Source organism: Ictidomys tridecemlineatus, chromosome 4 (assembly GCF_052094955.1).
Source record: "Ictidomys tridecemlineatus isolate mIctTri1 chromosome 4, mIctTri1.hap1, whole genome shotgun sequence".
NCBI lineage: Eukaryota > Metazoa > Chordata > Mammalia > Rodentia > Sciuridae > Ictidomys > Ictidomys tridecemlineatus.
This window is the reverse complement of record NC_135480.1, coordinates 22,765,929-22,787,533: the sequence shown is the minus strand read 5'-3', so window position 1 is coordinate 22,787,533 and position 21,605 is coordinate 22,765,929. Positions and strand designations below refer to the sequence as shown.

Below are 21,605 nucleotides of genomic sequence, written 5' to 3'. Positions count from 1 at the left end.
TTATTGATTGTTGATTTTAATTCTTATGCTAGAGGAGTCTTATTAAGGAAGTCAGGGCCTAATCCAACATGATGGAGATTAGGGCCTCCTTTTTCTTCTATTAGAAGCAGGGTTTCTGGATTAATTCCTAGATCCTTGATCCAGTTTGAGTTGAGTTTTGTGCATGGTGACAAATAGGGGTTTAATTTCATTTTGTTGCATATGGATTTCCAGTTTTCCCAGCACCATTTTTTGAAGAGGCTATCTTTTCTCCAATGTACATTTTTGAGCCTTTGTCTAATATAACTGTAGTTATGTGGGTTTGTCTCTGTGTCCTCTATTCTGTACCATTGATCTACCAGTCTGTTTTAGTGCCAGTACCATGCTGTTTTTGTTCCTGTTGCTCTGTAGTATAGTTTAAGTTCTGGTATAGCGATGCCTCCTGCTTCACTTTTCTTGTTAAGGATTGCTTTGTCTATTCTGGGTCTCTTATTTTTCCAGATAAATTTCATGACTTCTTTTTATATTTCTATAAGGAATGTCATTGGGATTTTGATTGGAATTGTGTTAAATCTGTATAGTGCTTTCGGTACTATGGTCATTTTGACAATATTAATACTGCCTAGCCAAGAACTAGGTAGATCTTTCCATCTTCTAAGGTCTTCTTTAATTTCTTTCTTTAGTGTTCTGTAGTTTTCATTGTAGAGGTCTTTCACCTCTTTTGTTGATTCCCAAGTGGGGTTTTTTTGGTTTTTTGTTTGTTTGTTTTTTGTTTTTTTGTTTTTTTGGTTTTTTTTGAGGCTATCATAAATGGAGTAGTTTTCCTCGTTTCCCTTTCAGAGGATTTGTCACTGATACACAGAAATGCCTTTGATTTATGAGTGTTGATTTTATATCCTGCTACTTTGCTGAATTCGCATCAATAGACTTATAGATAAGAATCATATTATAATCATCTCAGTAGGTAGGTGCAGAAAAAGCATTTGACAAAGTACAGCACCTCTTCATTTTCAAAACCTTAGAAAAACTAGGAATAACAGGAACATATCTCAACATCATAAAAGCTGTATATGCTAAACCCCAGGCCAGCATCATTCTAAGTGGAGAAAAATTGAAAGTATTCCCTCTAAAAACTGGAACAAGACAAGGATTCCCTCTTTTATCACTTCTATTTAACATAGGTCTTGAAACACTGGCCAGAGCAATTAGGCAAATGAAAGAAATTAAAGGGATATGGATAGGAAAAGAAGAACTCAAATTAGCACTATTTGCTGATGATATGATTCTATACCTAAAAGACCTAAGAAATTCCACACAAAACTTCTAGTAGTTTACTTTTCTATCAACAAGTTTCTTGTATTAATAGAAACTTTCTACTATCATCTCTCTAACCTCTCTTGGAATTTTCTTTTTTGGAGAAAGGGTTTTATATGTATGTGATGACCTTTTTGTAGAAAATCTTTTCCTTAGCATTAGTTTCCAGTATTTTTGTTCAGTATTTCAATGTTTTGAACTTTATTCTTAGGTCACTCATATGAGTAAAAAAACTGTTGTTGAGCCTTTCCCTGAAAGCTAAACTTTAAACTAGTCCAGGAAACTTAATAACGTGGAATCGATCTTTCTCAAATCTGTAGTGTCTGATAGTCTAGGTTATTCCAGTAATGTTATTGGATCCAATATAATAACAATAAAAGAAAATAATTTAACTTGGAAAGAGGGACTATAATTTTTAGTTCTTTCAGAGAGAGTTCATCAATTAAATATATATATATACATATATATATATATATATTAGCTCCTTTTACATTGTAGTTAACCAGTTGCCTAAGCTAGCAGGTCTTTGCTAAAGTCACTAGAAGTTGTTATTATCACTATAAGCCTAAAATCATTCTGATATAAAGATATAAATTAGAGAATAATCTAAGATCTTAATAAATATTATTACCCTCAGTGGAAATGTATGCTATAATGTTTTCTAAGTTTAAGACTCATTGATAACCAGGTATGATGGCACATGCCTATAATTCCAGCAATTTGGGAGTCTGAAGCAGGAGGATCACAAGTTCTAAGCCAGCCTCAGCAATTTAGCAAGGTCCTAAGTAACTAGGCAAGACCTGTCTCAAAATAAAAATGGACTGGGAATGTAGCTTAGTGATTAAGTGCTCCAAGGTTCAGTCCCTAGTACCAAAAAAAAAAAAAAAAAAAAAAAAAAAAACATCAATAGTACTGAACCAATTTAAGTGTTGAATTTTTCTTTGACTGTGTTTTTATGTTACTTATTTCCAGAGCAGTCCTGCTCATTCTCAGTCAAGGTATTGAGTTGTAGCTTTGAAAAGCTGAAGCTTTTAGGGTACGTGAAGGGGTGGTTCTAGGGATAGAACCTAGGACCTTTTACATGGTAGAGTGGCAAGCACACAGCTCTACCACTGCTCTACATCCCTAGCCCAAAAGGCTGAAACTTGAAAAAGCAAACCCCTTTGTAGAAACTATGAACTTCTTATATTACAAATCTGAACAATTTTGTGTACTCCCATTATCTGAGTTTTAAATGATTGAAAATGAAAAAAAAGAAAATTTCTAAATAATGGCTAGCATTTTGATACCTTTCATGAAGTCAGATAATTCAGTATGTTCTTGCTTTTCCTTTTTTGCAGTATCAAAATAAGCTTCATAAGTTATCTTAATTGTCTGGTATATTATCTATTTAAAATTTTTATTATAATGATACAAAGGTTTCAAGAGATAGACAAAGCTTGGAATTTTTTTTCCATATAATAATCAAGGAATTCATATCATAGTTGTTTTTATTAGACAGGGATTTAACTTGCCCTTATCCATCTTCTTCCCAACTTAAATAATTCTGTAATAAAAGTCTGTTTTGAAAGCTATCAGTTTGAAAGCTTTTCAGATTGGCCTTTCAGGATCAAAAATAATGGGACTGGGGATATAGCTCAGTTGGTAGAGTGTTTGCAAACTTGCATGCACAAGACCTTGAGTTCAGTCCCAGCACCACCAAAACACACACACACACACACACACACACACACACACATATCAAAACTAAGTACTCTTGAAAAACTAATTAAAAATAATCTTTCTAACTGTTTTATTGTCTTCTGAAAATTGTTTAAAGATCTATATTTAATAACTTTATACAGCAACTATAATACAGTGTAGTACCTTACATAGTATGAACTTGGTGGTAAAATTATAGGCAGTATCTTAACAGCAGCAAGGTTTTTTTTCTTACATAATTATGACATTTTCATGTAGATTTTCAGTTTGTTTCTTGGAATGCCTGCACAGGTGATATATTCTATTAATATTGAATACTGTTGCATTCACCTTAAAAATATATAAATACTAGCCAAAAATTCTTTTTCTGCTTTTAAAGACATTCTAACTAAAACAGTATCACTTAGTTTAGAATTATTTATCTGACAGCTTTTATTAACTTAGAAATCATTATATTGGTTGCTAACAGTGAATATGTTTTATGTGATTTGTTTTGGTTGATTGGTTTATATTGGGAATTGAACTCAGGCATACTATACCAATGAGCTACATCCACAGGTATTTTTTGTTTTGTTTTGTTTGTTTTTGTTTTTGAAACAAGGTCTTGCTAAGTAACTTAGGGTCTCACTAAGTTTTTGAGGCTGTCCTTGAACTTGAAATCCTCCTGCCTCAGCCTCTGAAATCACTGGGATTACAGGCATGCACTATCACACCTAGCAATACATATGTTCTTAAAGCAGCTGCTTATTCTGACCTTACTCTCGCCTCTTTCAATAGCATTTAATCCTTTTCTTTTGTACAGTGCTGTAAAGGAAATCTTACTAGGTTGATTTTTTTTTTAATTGCCCACTCAGGTTGACTGTAAAAGAGAAATTGGTGCTTCAAAGTTTGGTTTGGTTTGATTTGGTTTAGTGGGTTTTTTTTTTTTCTTTCCCGCCTGTGCTAGGAATTGAGTCCAGGGCCTTACACATACTAGGCAAACACTCTGCTGCTGAACTATACCCTCTACCCCTCCAATTTTGATTAAACATTTTATTTTGGCAGTTTTGAAATGCATACAGTTTTTCCATTTTATAGTTTTGTTATTTTACAATTTTATTTAATCTAAATAGAACTGAAGTGGACATTTTAACAAACTCATTCTTAAGTAACAACTTACTTGGCCCTTTATAATATAAAATGAAATCTGTTAAATGAATGTGGGATGGTTTTGAATATAAGCAAGGTCTCTGAGGTATCTTTCTCTCTCTCTCTCTCTCTCTCTCACACACACACACACACACACACACACACACACACACAAACTTTAGTCAGTGGGAAAACTAAAGGGTCACAGAGAATGAAACTTCATGAAAAAATATTGGTTATATTCCCTAATTAAAAAGAAGGAAAATAGTTTTATTAACAATTATGAGCAAAGTGATGAATATTGAATCTGTAGAAAATTTAAAAATGCATTGATATAGCAAACAATAACATGATAGTAGATTTTCTAAGCAATTACTATTCTAAACATTTTAAAAATACTTTCAACTTTGTAATTTACTAATTTACAAATAAAATTACGTCATTTGCAAAGATATTTTCTCCCATTAAGTAGAGTATCCTATTATATCTCATAGATTTTACTTTATTTTTAATATTCTCTAATATTATTTTGTATTATTAGGAAGCATAAGACCAATGTTAGTTTTAATATATTAGACCTAGATGCTTTATAGATATGCTACAAATGACAGCATTGATGTTTACCAAATAAATAATTAAATATTAAACCCAGGATTTCTGAGCCCTGTTTTTTGTTAATTCACTGAGACACAGGCAAACCTAAAAACATTGGCCCAGATATTTAGAAATTATGAACGAATATTCTCTAGAAGAACTCAGACTTTAATGTCTTAAGCAAAATTTTTAGAATTTTATGCAAGTTTCTATATAATATATATTCTATAGCTTTTGCATCTACAGAAAAAAGTAGCAATTTTCAAATCATGTACATGAACTTTATTATCTTAACATTTCTGTATTTATAGAATCTATTTATGTAAATCATACCTCCCTTAATAACTTGTTTTATTGTCCAGTTTTAGTCTGTGTTCTTCAACCTGAATTTCTGTAGATTTATCACTTGGATTTCAAAGCAATTTTACATGGTGTGCAGATTTTCAAGAAAAAGAAATCCTGCATGTTTCTGCCCTCTTGTGGACTCTCCAGTATTTGCAACCTGCAATTAAAAACATTTTGCTTCATCTCATTCATCATAAGAATTAGTGAAGATACCTACTTACTTTTTTTAAGATAGTCTTATAGATTCAAATTTTGTAGCATTTTAACATGCTGTTAGATCACCTCCATTTGTTTCTGTAAAATTTTGGTTAATTTATTACGGGTTTTGAAATCCTAAGATGCAGGTACATCTTACAGCAAAGCCAGATATAATTGTCTACATGTAGTAAGTATCTAGATGTGTTTACATAGTGCTTCTTTACTTAACTGGGCAATACTTATTTCATTAGCAGATAATTCTTTGACATGTATCTATATAATAGGAGAATAAGAAAAAATTGTGAATTTGTAGATTTAGAAACAAAGGTTATGCTTTATTCAAGTCATAGAATCAGTTAATAATAGAGCTGAAATTAAAATCTAAGTCCTCTGGTTCCCAAGCATTAATTTTTTTTTTTTTAATGGTACTGAGAGTTGAACCCAGGGGTGCTCTACCACTGAGCCACATTGCCAGCTTTTTTTTTTCTTTAGACAGGATCTCCCTGAGTTGCCAAAGCTGACCTCAAACTTTCAGTCCTCCTACCTCAGCTTCCCAAGTGGCTGGGATTACAGACATGTGCAGTTAATTCTTGCATCCTCAACAAGTTATAATTACCCTACTGCCGTAGTTGGAAGAATTCATGTTAGTCGATTCTTGAGACATATTATTGCAAGTGGTATAATTATTGTACTTTTATATCATCCTTCAAAAGAGTTATATGCATCCTATAGAAAACACAGTTCCAAGCTAGCTGATGTAGAACAGCTATAAGTCTCATTTAGAAAGTAAATTGAGGATGTTTGGTTTTGTTGTAGGATATTTGCCTAGCAGTGATCCAATAAAAAGAGAGAGATTAGAGATTAAGGAAAGAGATAATTGTAGAATCAAAGTTCTTAAGTAGAAAGGAGGGAAGGAGAATAGGGGGTATTCAAGGCACAAATGTAGGGGTTGTGTTTAGATAGGAGCAGGGACAATATAAAGGCATGCTGGAAGATTGAACGGTAGAACTTCTAATTGCTTCTTAGTGAAATGAGAGGTTCGTTGTCAGGTGAAAATGAAGGGGCAGTTTCATGAGAGACCAAAGACTGAAAACAGTTGTTTCAGAATGTGAATTAACAAGAGAAGTTTCTAACTTAGTAACTGGTTAGATGTTGGTATCACTAATCATGAAAAGAATACAGAAGAGAAATATCTATGCATTGGTGTGCTGGGAATCACAAGGTCAGTAATGGATGTGTTCAAGTTCAGTGAATACATTTGGTGATTCCTCTGGTTCCCTCAGAAAGAATGTACAGAGTTTGAATAAAATATCAAGAATGGAATCTTAGAGAAAAATGCTAACATTTAAGGAGAACCAAGAGTGCTAGATACTGAAGACGAACAAAATTTGAGAAACAAGAAGTTGATAGTAGTATGTCCTATATTGGTCCCCAAATATGACACAAACATCACCAGAGGGATGCAAACTTTTAGGCAGTACTTCTAATATTTATGGTTTATTTTAATAAACATTAGAAAAAAATACATAACTTTCAACCTACCTGCATCTTTACCTACTCCTGAAGACAACCCCTACATATGTGCCTGCGTCCTTATGCTTTAGACCCCCTCTCCTCCTTTCTCTTCCCCTCCTCTCCTGTCTACTTAAGAACTTAGCTTTGACAATTTTCACTTTCCATAATCTTTAGTTTTACCCTTTTTATTGTATCATTTCTAGGCAAACCTACAATTTGTGAAAAATAGTACAAGTTATCCTTTATCCAAAATGCTTGGAACCAAAAGAATATTAGATTTAGGAATTTTGGGGGGGGTGTTGGCATATACATAGTAAGATATCTTGGTAATGGGACCCAAGTCTAAACATGAAATTTATTTTCTTTCATAAAAACACCTTGTACACCTAGCTTGAAGGCTGTTGTATGCAGTATTTTTGGTGCGTGTGCATTTTGACTAAAACCCATCATTTGAATCAAATGTGGAATTTTCTGCTATGGCATCATTTTCTCATTCAGAAATTTTGAGATTTCATATTTGCAGACTAGAGATGCTTAACCTGTACTGATTTTCCCTTTCAGTATCCATAGATGTAAGATTAAACTGTGAATCCGTTAGAGAAAAACATGTAAATATGATATTAGAACCTATGAAACAGACCTGACAGTCATTAGTAAGGAAGTATGGTGTGGGAAGCTCTAGGTTTAATGACTTAGAAAGTCAGGATGACTTCATTTTATCAAAAACATTTTCTGTAAAATGGGAAGATATCTACATTAGAACAACACGAATAAATTTTAGGATAATGGAAGTATCAAAGTGAGCTCTATATATGGTTGAATTACTTTCAGAGCTATTAGCATAGTTTCTAAAATATAACTCATTTCATCATGTCACTGAGTGACTAAAATAACTTTAAAGCAATGGGAAATTATGCCAAGAATAATTCTTCAGATGGCATGTTAATAATAAGAGGAAATAAATAAGAAAAGCCATATTTTTTTTAATTCATTTATTAGAAACAAAAAGTAATTGTGTGTTTAAAATAAAATGCAAGGAAGACTGCTTTAACAGCCCATTCTCACAGGAATTAATTCATTTCTAGGAGAAAAATAGTTGAAAATTTTGATAGGTGATTGAAAAAATAGGGCATTTTTCAACATATAATGCACACAAAGCAAATTTTTTCTTCCTGTTTCACCAAGAAGTATCAAAGTGGATCTGAATCATTGCAGACTTGACTCTGATAGTCTGAGTACTGAGATCAGGGGCAGCAGCTCCGTTTTCACTGTAGACATTGCAGTAGCACTTTTTGAAGGCAGCCAGGGTCTCAGGGGTAGCACTGCCGCTTTGTCACTCAGTTATGGACTACCTAAAGCTTGATAACTTAACGTCACAATTCTGTCTTCTCTGAATTACAGTGCTTGGAGTGTTCTATGCCAGTGTTAAGGTTACTCTCTTGAGTCCTAAAAGGAAGTCATCTACATTTTTGAAGTAGTAAATTAAATTTAGATCACAGTATGTATTTCATATATATATAGGATGTCCACTGAAAGGTATCCTTAATCATATTTTGTGATCATGTATCTGTTGATCGTGTTGAAAAATTATATTTAGAAATCTTTCCTTATATATGAGCTCCATTCTGCATCAGGAACTTACCATAATTTCTTGAATTCACATCACGAATGACAAAGTGATTGTTCACAAAACAGCCAAGAAGAAATATGTAGAATGAACAAAGTGAAGTCTACTTAGCCGAGCCCCATTAATCATTGGCCAGGATCTTGTTAGTCAGTGTCTTGCTGCAGTCTCCTGATAGGAACTGAAAGGGCCTCACTTCTAGTTATATAGCTTATGTGTACTGAGTTAGGCACGGTCATTGGATGTCTTTTTAATTTTTTTAATTTAATATAATTAATTTGTTTATTTGCAGTGCTGGAGATTGAACCCAGGGTCTTACACATGCTAGGCAAGTGCTTTGCCACTGAGCTACACCCCTGTTTTTTCTTATAAATCTTCAGCTTTCACCCATTGTTCTAGATGTTTTGGAGATATTTTAGTTTATGTAATGTTAAGCTTTGCCATCTCAGCAGCATTGACACAAGTCTCCTCATTCATTCTAATTGGCAGAATACATGCACATACATAATACCCATTCTACATTGGTAGCAAGGGCTCTTTTTAAAAATTTGTAAGTGATGTGTGCCTCAAAAAATTCTTTATATGTGCTGTGAGAGAATTGAAATGAATTCCAGATTCAGAATATTTTTTTTTTTCTTGGCGGGGAAGAGTGTAAAACAGTGAGCACTAAGCATTTAAACCCCTTTATAAATCTGATCATTGTACGATCTCTACTCAGTTCCATGGCCTGATGGAAATAAAACAGAGTCTCTGATAATTACTGGGTGAAAAGCACTAGTAACATTTTAAAAATACATACAGCTGAGGAGACTTGCTATATATGTGTGTATGTGTATATACTAGTCTAGGTTTTTCTCCCCATTTTTTTTTTCATTGTTAGTAGTTAGTACTAGTAGTTGAATTTATTTCATATTAAGGAGCTGTACTCTTTGGGAAAATCTCAGTAATTTTGTTATTTTTCCTTAATCACCAAAGTTTACTGGTTATGATCTCAGAAATTCAGGAGAAATTAAATCATATTTTATAGCTATTGGCTCCTCATTTAATTTTTTTTTTTTTTAAAGCAAATCTATGGGCTGAGGATGTAGCTCAGTTGGTAGAATGCTTGCTTCGCATGCACAAGGCACTGGGTTCAATCCCCGGCACCACACACACACACACAAAAGCAAACATCAATTTGATGTTCAAAATGTGCTTTTCTTAAAGAACTTTTTGCCCCATTAGCTATGCTGTCAGGCTTCGGTTAATAATCCAATTAGATCACACATATCCAAAGTGATAATTATAGAAACTAATAATACAAATAACAATTCCCAGGAAACAAGAGCCAAAGGTCAATGGCACCTGACAGCTCTGGTGTTGAACAGGTCTGATTCCTGCTGTTCATGCAACAGTATAGCCCTGTTTTCATTAATGATATTTAAAAAAGAAAACCCTAATATGAAAAAAAAATAAGCAATTCACCATGTCTCTCATAGTACACTGGCTAAAACCATAACTTAAGAGTTGGGAGAAAAGTGAATAGGATCCTGGAAACCAAATTACAATGTGCAAAGCAGCCACTGAGGTATCTTTCTCCTAGTGACTTTTATTTGGTGATACAAAGCAAAAGGAAAAAGTGATACCATAACACTTGTTTTTCTATACTTTCCACTTGATTTTGTACCCTGGCTGTATGTAATTAGGTATAGATAGATATACTCAAATCCAAGTACCTCTAATCACACACCCCTGAAGTGGGTTTTGCAGTCAAAGAATTGGGGAACTTGTGTTATTGAAATCCACAAGTCTGTGCTAAAAATGTACTTTTGTAGGAGGCTTGAGTAGAATTTTTAACCTTGGCTTGAACGTACCCACTACCCATACTATTGAAAAGACCCGTTCTTAGTGCTTGCTCTTTGTCCATTTATCTAGGACCTATGAGGTACAGTACTAGACCCAGGACCTGATGTGTTATAAAATTAGTATCTTGGGTTCTCATTTGAAAATGTGTCATTAAAATTCACTTAATCTTAACCTAGAGGGTTAAAAAGACCAAGCCGCCTATGAGATTCTATTAGTCTTGGTCTGGCATTATATCCTTGGTCTAAGAAAAAAAGGTAAGCCTTTGTGCTCTATATGTATAATATGAATTATAATGCATTCTGTTGTCATATATAACAAATCAAATTTTTTAAAAAAGTTAAGCCTGATATGCCTCACAAGTACTTCTCATGGCTGGTCCCATCCCTACTATTCATATCTCTGTGCCTCCATTTGCAGTTTCAGGAATAGGAACAGAATTAAAAGTATATTAGAGTCCTTTTCTCAGCATCAGCAGGCAAACACACTTGGAACAGGAGAAAGGAGTCAAATGGAAAACCCTTAACGTTGTGGGTAGCTACGAAATCTAACCATCACCCGCCAACTATTTGTAGGTTTATTCTGTTAAAAACTGAGTGAAGCAGAATCACTGTAATAGTGTGTAGCTGAATCAAAGAGACGTCCTGAATTTAAGCTTGCTAATGACTGAAGGACTTTAATGTCTGCCTTTTACAAAGTCTGTTGTAATCATGCCAAATCCTGCTGTGTAATGATGCAACCAGGGGTAGTCTGTTTTCTGTACAACATCCATCCTGCTGGTTTTATGTATTTGCACATTTATTTTTTGCAAGTCTTCCCCATGACCCCCTCCTTTTCCCACCCCAAAAGTACCAATCTAACCCATCTTTCAAGGCCCCCTGTTGCCATATGATTTACCTTATCCCCTAATTATAAGTAAGGTTGTAATAACCAGTCACTTTAGCTACTGGGACTCGTCATTATATTTATTTGTGCACATCATATAACTCTTCTCCAAGACTCTCCAAACTCCCTGACAGTAGGACCAGTCCTTTTTTCGTCTTTATACTCTAGCCCACCATGTACTCCATGTCCTACCCCCATGTTTAGCACCCAGAATGCACTCTGGCAAAGTAGCCGGTGATATTTTGAGTCTGAGCCTAATTAATAAAAGTGGTAAAAAGCAAGTTGCATGCGCCTGCTGTTTTCCCAGAGGACTGTATATGAACTCCCATTCAATTGAACCCCCATCCAATATGCATGTATAGATGTAGATCTCCTCTTAGAATCTGCAGCTCCCAGCATTGGAGGGAGAAAAGGAATAGTCTTGTCCACTGTAAGCTAACACATCTCATAGTTATTCTCCCACCTCCATTCCCCACTGTTTTGTTTTTTGTTTTTAATGAAAGTTGCAAACAAATGTCCCTTGACCCTCATTCAAAATTACAATCCACAGGTAATCATTAAGCCTGAGGAAGTCTGGTAGATTTGGTTCCCTAATATGGCATAAAGAAAATTTCCCTAGGCTGAAGTGTACCAGAGATTAAAAATAATAATATCTATGGCAGTTTATTTTCTTTTTCAATATAGTCTCTGCATGAAAACTGTCTCATAGTAAACTCCTAATGAATGTTTAAGTTCCCTTTTTTAGAGATGAAATTTGATCTTTTTCTTTTCTAGAGGAAGTAACAATTCCCAAGAGTTTGGATTCCACCTGTGTGTGTGTCCTGGTGTCTCTCTAAGCTGCTGCTCACTTTGCTTCCTGTATTGTAGTCATTTAGGAGAAGGCCCCATGGCAAGATCAATAATCCAGTTCTCCTTTTTCTGCTGTAAAATGAGGCAGGGAGTATAGGTCTGCAGAAACCAGTTCAGCTCAAAATTTTTAACAAAGATTTCCCAATGTGTGCAAAAGAGTATTCCCCAGGAGAGAATTCTGTTCCAGAGTATGTAGTTAAAGGGAAACACAACTGTACATGTATGGGCTTCTCTGTCTTCCTCTTTTTTTTCCTCCAGCTCTCCTCTGATGCATTCACCTCACCAGGAGAGAATGCCAGTGTAAACCTGAGATTGCCAATTTCTAGTTTCTAATATGGTCTCTTTTCTCTCTGGCACTGCACTTTTAAGGTCAGTCAGTACATGACCATTACTTTACAGTCTCCCGCAAAGAATTTCATTCAGTAGTAATTGCTGAATAGGAGCAGATCTAAGGAGCCATTCCTTCTGTTGAAATCATTTCTTTTGTCCTCCCCAAGTAGAGGCCAGCACAGGGAAGAGGAGGTGAGGAATCTTCGTTTGCCATTCAGAGACAGTCATCAGCAATCCAGGTTTCATCCGAACTCATAGAATTCTGTATTCTTATTTTTACACTGCTTTGATTAGTGGTGTTTTCCAGAAGTCTCCTTATTGTAGGACAGTAGTTTATCTTCTCACTTCAGATAAAGAGCCTAGACACAGTAAATTGACTTACCCAAGTTCATATGCTCAGGCTTTAGCTAAGGCAGAATTTGAATTCATACTGTGGAATGTCTCTAGGTAAAAAGTCTGTGGACTCTGTCACCACCCTTGAAGGTGTAAATCCTAAAGGTATGTGTTCTCAGTAAGATTTTTGTCTTTCTAGTATTTTACCTATTAACTGTGCAGCACCAAGGCTCCACAGGCCACCCTAGTAAATGTTTCCTGATAATATCTTGAAGTTATTTTGTGTAACAGTGGTGAGCAACTGAAAAAGATATAATTGTGTTCACTTCATGAGTTACTTTATTCTGTTTTCTAAAGACAATTATATTTTACTAGAGACATAAATATTAAATAATGTTATGGGTGGACTTAAATTTTAATAAAATGAAACATTTCCAATGTGTTTCTAAAAATACATATTTACAAAACATCATTTGTCTTTTTAACTGCATAATTTGCATGCTGTTGGTTAGAAAGGTAGGAGGAAAGGGCTGGATGTGCAGCTCAGTGAGGTCAGTGGCAGAACACCTGCCTAGCACGTGAGAGGCCCTGGGTTCAATCTCCAATTCTGGGAAAAAAAAAAAGAAGAAGAAGAAAGAAAGAAAGAAACATAAAGAGAAAGACAGATTCTACTAAAAGTGACTCAAATCTGTTAAAAGGATGAAAGTAGTCTGTATTTAATGGAATATACCAGAAATGCTTCCTATATAAGGTAAATTTTCTAAGAGGCAATACAGGAGACTGTATAGTATCAGTTTACTAGAGCTAGTAGGAGAACCTTTAGAATATTCCACTCTTCACAAAGATGATTTTTCTAACATCTACTAACTTTGCTTTCAAATTCAAATTACCATTACAAATCAATTTATTATTTAGATCTTAGAAATTCATCGTATAATTAGGTAACACAGCAGTATTCCTATGACTTGTTTTATTTAAAAAAAAAAAAAAAAGAGTGAGCAAGTGAAATTTGTGCGGAAGACCAAAGCAATATAAACAACTAGAGGGATTTGTTGAGCTGTACAGAGCCCAGTGTTGATTTAGCTTCACGTATTTGTCTACAGTTAGTTTTCATATTGTAAGGCAGTGAATTCACACCATTATAGAGTCCCTCAGAGAACACAGAAGAGACAACTATAAAGCTAATTTCTTATACTAAAAATCTGAGGGCTTACATATGCCAAAAAGCTTAATCTGAATTGCTATTTTCTTCTAAAAGACTGGTAGAAATGAACTCTGTACCACCTCCAGCATCCCCTGTGCATGCGTGCACAGACACCCATTGAAATTAGGCAAATCCGATAATAACTTGTAGTAGCCAGTTGACCATACTCAAAATTTTGCAATGGCCTTGGCTAAAAGACCTTATTTACAGGATTACACTGGGATAACTTCTCCATTGCAAGTTTTCAGGGAGACAACACTAAGAATAATAGCATCTGTGTACCGGGCAGCTTTTTGTATTTAATTCTTAACAATCTAATGAAGGTACTACAATTAAACTCAGTTGGCAGTTGAAGAGACTGATCCTAAAGAGACTAAAGATGATTCATCCTGCTCTACAGAGCTGGAAAGTGGTGGAAACAGGATTTGAACTCATGTAGTCTGGTATTTGTGCTCTCCTCCATTTTGTCCTAGTACTGAAAGAGCCATGCGATCTTGGCACCGTGCTAGCTTTAGTTCCTTGGCCCTTACCAAGTTTTGATGCTTCTCAACTCATTTGTAGCATTTGTTTATTGTAAATAACCCTGGAGGATTCAAAGGTAGCCCACCAGCAATTTATTTACTAACTTAAGAGATTCAGAAAGTAAGATTCTTTTATTTAACATGAAGCCTGTAATCCCAGCAGCTTGGGAGGCTGAGGCAGGAGAATCATGAGTTCGAAGCCAGCCTTGGCAACATTGAGATGCTAAGCAACTCAGTGAGACCCTGTCTCTAAATAAAATACAAAATAGAGCTGGGGATGTGGCTCAGTGGTCCAGTGCCCCTGAGTTCAATCCCTGGTATCTCATCCATGCCCCCCCCCAAAAAAATGAGAGTAGAAAATATTCTTCTAGAGACTTTGTCAACAAAATTAACATGAGAAGAAAGGAGATTTTCTTAACCTTAGAAATGATAGGATTTCCTGAGAACTTTGCTTACTCTGAAAAACTGTCTACTATGGCATAAATGCTTTATCCTTCAGGAGACCTATACTTTGACAAGGCATATTAAATATTTTTGTTTTCCAGAATACCCTTGCAGGATAGGTCAGTATTAATAACCTAATTCATGCAGGAGATGGTCTGATATGCCTAAGATCTCACAGCAGTTCCTAAACCTGCAGTACCTCCTTGGAGTCTTATACTTGGTTGGTATTGCCTTATAGTCTTTTACTTCCAAGAAAAGCCAAACCCACCAGAATTCAAAATAGATGTTAAATGCTTTGCAAGCAAGTATAGGGCAGTATGCATAGAAAAATGTTTCCACTTTCACCTGGGACCTTTTTGTCTAAAACATTTCATTTAAATTATATAGTTCCTGACATATCATATTTCACACTTTGATTCAAGTAGGTTATGAACTCCCATTTTTACCCCATATACAGATTGCAGCATCGCAGCAGTTACACATCCACTATTTTACATATTGTTATACTAGTGTCTGTTGTATTCTGCTGCCTTTCCTATCCTCTACTATCCCCCATTCCCTCCCCTCCCATCTTCTCTCTCTACCCCATCTACTATAATTTATTTCTCCCCCTTGTTTTTTTTCCCCCTTTCCCCTCACTTCCTCTTGTATGTAATTTTGTATAACCATGAGGATCTCCTTCCATTTCCATGCAATTTCCCTTCTCTTTCCTTTTCCCTCCCACCTCTCACCCCTGTTTAAAGTTAATCTTCTCATGCTCTTCCTCCCAACTCTGTTCTTAGTTAATCTCCTTATATCAAAGAAAACATTTGGCATTTGTTTTTTAGGGATTGGCTAGCTTCACTTAGCATAATCTGTTCTAATGCCATCCATTTCCCTGCAAATTCTATGCTTTTGTCATTTTTTAATGCAGAGTAGTACTCCACTGTGTATAAATGCCACATTTTTTTTATCCATTCGTCTATTGAAGGGCATCTAGGTTGGTTCCACAGTCTTGCTATTGTGAATTGTGCTGCTATGAACATCGATGTAGCAGTGTCCCTGTAGCATGCTCTTTTTAGGTCTTTAGGGAATAGACCGAGAAGGGGAATAGCTGGGTTAAATGGTGGTTCCATTCCTAGCTTTCCAAGAAATCTCCATACTGCTTTCCAAACTGGCTGCACCAATTTGCAGTCCCACCAGCAATGTACAAGTGTACCCTTTTCCCCACATCCTCGCCAGCACAGTAATGTTTTGAACAACCAACAATAAAAATTAAAGGAAAAAAAATAAAATAAATTATATAGTTCCTTTAAAAGTATAAAAACATACCCCTCAAGTTTAGTCTAAGCTATAGAAGTCCACTTTTGCATCAGCAAAAAATAATTTGTACGCTTGGAAGATTACTTAGTACTTTCCAGGTGACCTGTCATAGTTCCTTCTCCAATATTTTCTTATTTCTTCACCTCTACCAGAAAATTAAGAAATGTTTTTCAGGCAGGTAGCTTTTTGTAGTTCCCCTTTAAGCCAGAACATATCAATACTGTGGTCCAGAGAATAGAGAATTTTAGTTCTTTCTGAAGTGCTTCGCTTCCCCCTTAGGTAATTAGAAATAATTTTAAAATTAGCCAATTTGACTTTCTATAATTAGTCTAGCTACTTAGCAGATCATACCAGAACTCTAAACCAGTCTGTTTTTAACTGTTATCTTAAGAAAGTTAATTTTAACAGCTCTTAAAGCATTTGGTTTTTATTTGATGATGTTGATGCTATCTCCAAGAAATACCCTAACAGAAACCTCGTGTTCTTCTTCCATTCCTCCAGTTCTCCTCTCTCCTCCCTCTCCTGCTGTCCTCTGAAAGGTGTTTGCTCTAGTTTCCTGAGTTAGAGGTCAAGACACTCCTCGAATGCACACAGCTGGCTTCAGGAGAGTGTCCAGGTTGGAGGTCATGCAGGAGGACTGAGTTTAGCTTTCGGGTCTCATGCACATCATATCTGTAAATTGTTGATAAGGCTTTTTTATTGTATATATTTAAAAAGATGAAACCAACTGAGTGTTTACAGTAAGAAGAGTGTATGAGAAACAAAAAGTGGCATTGGGGGCAGGGAGATAACCTCAGAAATCACAGATCTTCACTGGGTTGGAGGGTTACAGGTTTGTCTTTGCTTTAGTAATGTTAAGTTTTACACAACCTGTGTCAAGGTGAAAATGCTTTGATCAGCATCATTGTCAGCACTGTTTACTCTCTGCTTTTAATAGTCAGGCTTATTTATATCCAGATTAAGAGCTCTCTGAGAAGTGTGATGTTCTTCCTAGTAAGTCGTAGTCAGCTGGGTGTGCGGAGCTACTTGTAGCCCAGTGGTAATGCTGTCCTGCCGGCTCCTCTGTGCTTACTGCACGTGCCAGATGGTGAAAACAAGTGGAGGCAAATCAGCAGCCTCTTTCCTCTAACAGGAGAACTGAGAGAAAGAGAGCAGCTGCAGTTGTCTTCCCTGGGCTCTGCCCAGCAGTCCAGTCGTCCTAGAGTGCCGCCTTTTTGTTAGACTTGGCACTGGCTGGTGGAAAGCCACAGAAGGCCATGTAGTAAGACAGACCTGATCCAGTCCCAGGCTGCCACTCACTTCCTGCTTGAGATTAGGCAGTTATTTCCTTTCACTGAGAACCAGTTTCTTCGTGTACAAAATAAGGATCAGTGATACTTTACAAGGTTTATATGAGGGCTAAGAGAAGGAGAAAGCCAAAGTACTCAGTAATCACTGGCTCCCAATCTTGTCCTTCCCCCTTTTCTAGTCCTGCCTGTTCTTCACAGTTCAAGTTCCCCTTACTCAAAGCTGCTTCTCTGAAGTACGCACTTGGCACAGCACACTACCTCGGTATTGTTTGTTCTATATAGAAGCTTTTTTTAAACTGGCAAATTGAGTATAGGGGTGCTTTATCACTGAACTACCTCCCCAATCTTTTTCATATTTTATTTTGAGATAGATTCTCAGTTGCTGAGGGCCTCACTAAGTTACTGAGGTTGGCCTCAAACTTGGGATCTCCCACCTCAGCCTCCTGAGTATGGGATTACAGGCCTGTGCCACCACTCCCAGCTTTCTACAAGCTTCTTGAGAGTTTCAGCTCTCTTTAGGTCTTCCTTGTCTGCAGTACTTCTGTTGTGTGCTGCAGTCTCAGATGTGTGAGAGTGCAGAATTGGAAAATGGAAAGTGATTCCCCAGGCATGTAGTCTCCCTACTCCAAACTCTGTGCTCAAGAAGGTGTTGAATCCACTACATTTTCTTGGTACAGTAAGGGAAATAGCCTGAGGAGTATTTTCTTAAGTCATGGCCCCTAAAAGGGAGCTATCAAATCCAGAAAAAGGGTTCTTGTTCTTCCATTGGTACAGAGAGAACTAGTTTGAGTATGTCTCTTTAATAAGACAACATTCTCCAAAAAATGACTTTTGACGTATTTGAAAGAAAGCAGTTACTTATACACACTTAACCAAATAATTGTTCTCTAACAGAAAAATCTGTGGCCTTCCACTGAGGATGCATTTTTTGGTAACAATGGGACAGAGAGAGGAAGAAGACACCTGTTCAGCAAGCCAGTGACTAATGTCATAGCTACATCATTGCCACATCAGACACAACAGCCCAGTATTCTCTTTCCCAGAAAATGACCATCAGATGGAGCTAAATATTATTTTTTTAATACATATGAACACACAATTCCTAGGAGAATCAAAACCCTTTGACTCGTAGGCAAGATTCTAAGTAGAGGTCGGTCTCACAGTACAAGTCAAAAGTATCAAACAATGCTAGGATTACATTCAAGATTTGGCATTTTATGCTTAGATGAATCTTTATCTATATGACCAGAACTTTTTTCTTTTCTGTGTTGCCCGGGTGGGCTTGAACTTTGGGGTCTTCCAGCCTCAACTCAAATAGCAGGGATTATAGGTGTGTCCGCCATGCCCAACTCCAGAACTTGTTTTCTAAAAGAAAAATAGGCACCTTTGTTATTTTGCAGTCTTAAATTTGGAAGCTCTATCATTACCCTCCTTGGTTTTCACTTTTTTAATAATTCTTCACCTTTTGGTGTATGTCATTTTAAGCTATGACACAAGAATAGTATATTTCTCTGCTATAATTAATCTATTATATTCAAGTACTAATCTGTCATTCTTCACCTTTAAAAGCAAACAGAAGGAAAACTTTTTGATATTTTTAACTTCAAGGGAGTATTTTCACAGCTGTTACATAGTTGTTAATAATGGAACAAAATCTTGGGGCTTGATCTTTTTCACTTTTTCCCAAAAAATACTTGGTTCTTAGAATAGCCTAGCAACCGAAACTTGAAGTTCAGTGAAAAGCTTGACAAAATAATGATCTGCTTTTGGTGCTTCTGCTCACCAATTCATGTGTGTGGAGAAAAACTAGCCTTGTCACCTTTTTGCTCTTTTTGATGTTTTGGAACCTTGCATTGTGGGACAACACAAGAGAGATGTTTCTAATGTGTTATATCTGTGTCTCTTGTCATTGAGGTCATTGTCATGAGAAAACCCTGGACAACAGCCATGACAAACAGAAATATTTTGACAACTCGCAGTCACTGGATGCTGCTGAAGAAGAGCCCTTTGAGAGAGGAACAGAGGAGGACCCTGTATTCTCTGTTGAGAATTCAGGGAGAGACTCAGATGCCCTTAGACTTGAAAGTAAGTTGATTTGACCTGGGCTGTGTTTCTGGGGAAAAATCAACTCTCTTGATCTTTAAGCTTCGGCTTTTCCCTCATTTCAAGAGTTCGCTTCCTCCTATTTAACAGCCACTCGTGTTGTAGAATCATGAGGGTGACTCTCAGCCGCAAGGCAGAAAACAAGCTCTAATGTGATAGTGGTCTCCACACTTCCTCTTTCCTCCAACTCACTGTCTTTTGCTAGAACAAATTTGATTCATTATATACCAATCTTTCTTCTCAGTGTTGTTATTTTATTAAGTCACTGAAAATAGAAAAATCAGCTATATATACACTAACTCAATAAAATTTACAAGTGTAGAATAATGGACATGCCACCATTCCACTTTCTGACATTTTGAACTGTGCCATGCTGAACAGTTTGTCAATTTAGAATGGCCAAAATGAATGACTTCTTTTTAGTATTCGTTCTTCTTGACCAGTTTTCTCAAGTTGGAACTACACCTAACTCTCACTTCTTGAAACTCTTTTCTCTCCTCTTGGTTTCTGGAATCGCTTGCTCTTGCCTACCCTTAAGACCGACTCTTTTTAAGTTTCTTTTACTTATTCTTTATTCTGCTGTCTTTCTGTGGAGCTACCCAGTATCTAAACTTGGTCTTCTTATTCCTCTGTGTCTTACCTGGTGGTGACTCAGAGACCTTGAATATACCAGTGACTTCAAAGCTGTGTGCTCAGCTAAGAAGTTCTGTAAAAACTCCAGTTTTTATATCTACATTTTTAGTGAGCTCTTATCTTGATATGCCAGAGGTACTTGACTTTATTTTTATCCCACTATTGAACTTGACTTTATTTTCATCCTATTTTCTGAGCTGCTTCTAATTCCTGTATCCCCTTTTAATGTAGCACAACTGACTCAGCCACCACTATAACCAATCAGTTTCTAAGACCTGTTGAGTCCACCATCTTCTTGTCTATTTCCTCACCACTGCCTGTATTCAAACTTTGTTTTTATCTTTGCTGTTGCAGTAGCCTTTTACTGTAGTCTCTACATGTGGAGAGAGACAAAGACAAAGCAAGCGAATATACATAATTGGTACCTATTTTTAAAAATAGAAGTAGGGCTAGGGTTATAGCTCAGCGGTAGAGTGCTTGCCTAGTGCAGGAGAAGCCCTAGGTTCGATCCTCAGCACCACATAAAGACAGAAGCCACCACTATTACCACTTTCTGTGTGTCCAAAGAGTTGTTTCTGAAATGTTATTCTGATCAGGTAAGTTGCATAGATTGAAGTGTTTTCAGTGGCTATTACCTAAAGTAAGAATCCAAAAGTCTTAGTTTGGCCCCTACTTCCCTCTCTAGCTGTGTCACCTACTAGTGTGCTACATGACAGGAAGTACAGATGTTTTTACCATTCTCCTCTCATGGCATGCTGTCTTGAGCCTCTTTATCTTTTCGCACAGGCTGGGAGTGACTCCTACATACACTTTTTAAGTGGATAGCTCCCCAGGATCCAGCTCAAATGCCACTTTCTCCATGAAGCATTCATGATGATCTCCAAGCATTTAGGTGGTCCTCAATGGTCTTGTTCCTACTATTTTTCAAAGCACTTTTCATATACTATTAATTATTTGCATATCTTGTCTCCCATCAGACAATGAGCTTCTTATATACCCTGTCTTATGCAACTTGACATTCCTTGTGAACTGAATGCATTTGTTAGTGAAATGCATTTGCATTCCTATATAAATTAGATTAATATATTTACAGCTACAGAATCTTTTCTTTTAATATTGTATATAAAAAGTGATGTCTCAGAGAAGAAAGACCTCAAAGGGAAGGAACACCACTGGTGCTGATGAAAACACAACAGTGGTGGTTTTCCACCAGTCATGACCTTCACAGGTTTAGGAAAGTAGATTAAGCCATTTTACCCAGAACTATTGGACTTTAAGTAAATAAACCCCATTTACCAACTCAAAAAGATGTATTTATTCTTAACCTGATGGCCAGTGTGTTTGTTTATAATTGGGACTACTCCTCCCTGGTACCTAGCACTTCATGTCTCTTTTTTGGCATTAAGATACCTGTACAACTCAATGAGCATCATGAGGTTGCTTGCTAAACTAAGAATCCACAGAAATTAAAC

At 36.3% G+C, this 21,605-nt stretch overlaps 1 protein-coding gene across 4 annotated transcripts in view; it reads left to right on the top strand.

Annotated features, from left to right (window-relative positions):
- Positions 1-21,605, top strand: part of Ttc17 (tetratricopeptide repeat domain 17) — a 108,073-nt gene that overhangs the window by 42,648 nt on the left and 43,820 nt on the right. For 2 of the 4 annotated variants that reach the window (XM_005330042.5, XM_078046205.1), the window contains exon 17: positions 19,312-19,482. The exons of the other annotated variants lie outside the window; for them this stretch is intronic. In XM_005330042.5, the coding sequence (XP_005330099.2) occupies positions 19,312-19,482 (171 nt within the window). The remainder of the gene's footprint in view (positions 1-19,311; positions 19,483-21,605) is intronic. 4 annotated transcript variants of the gene reach the window in all.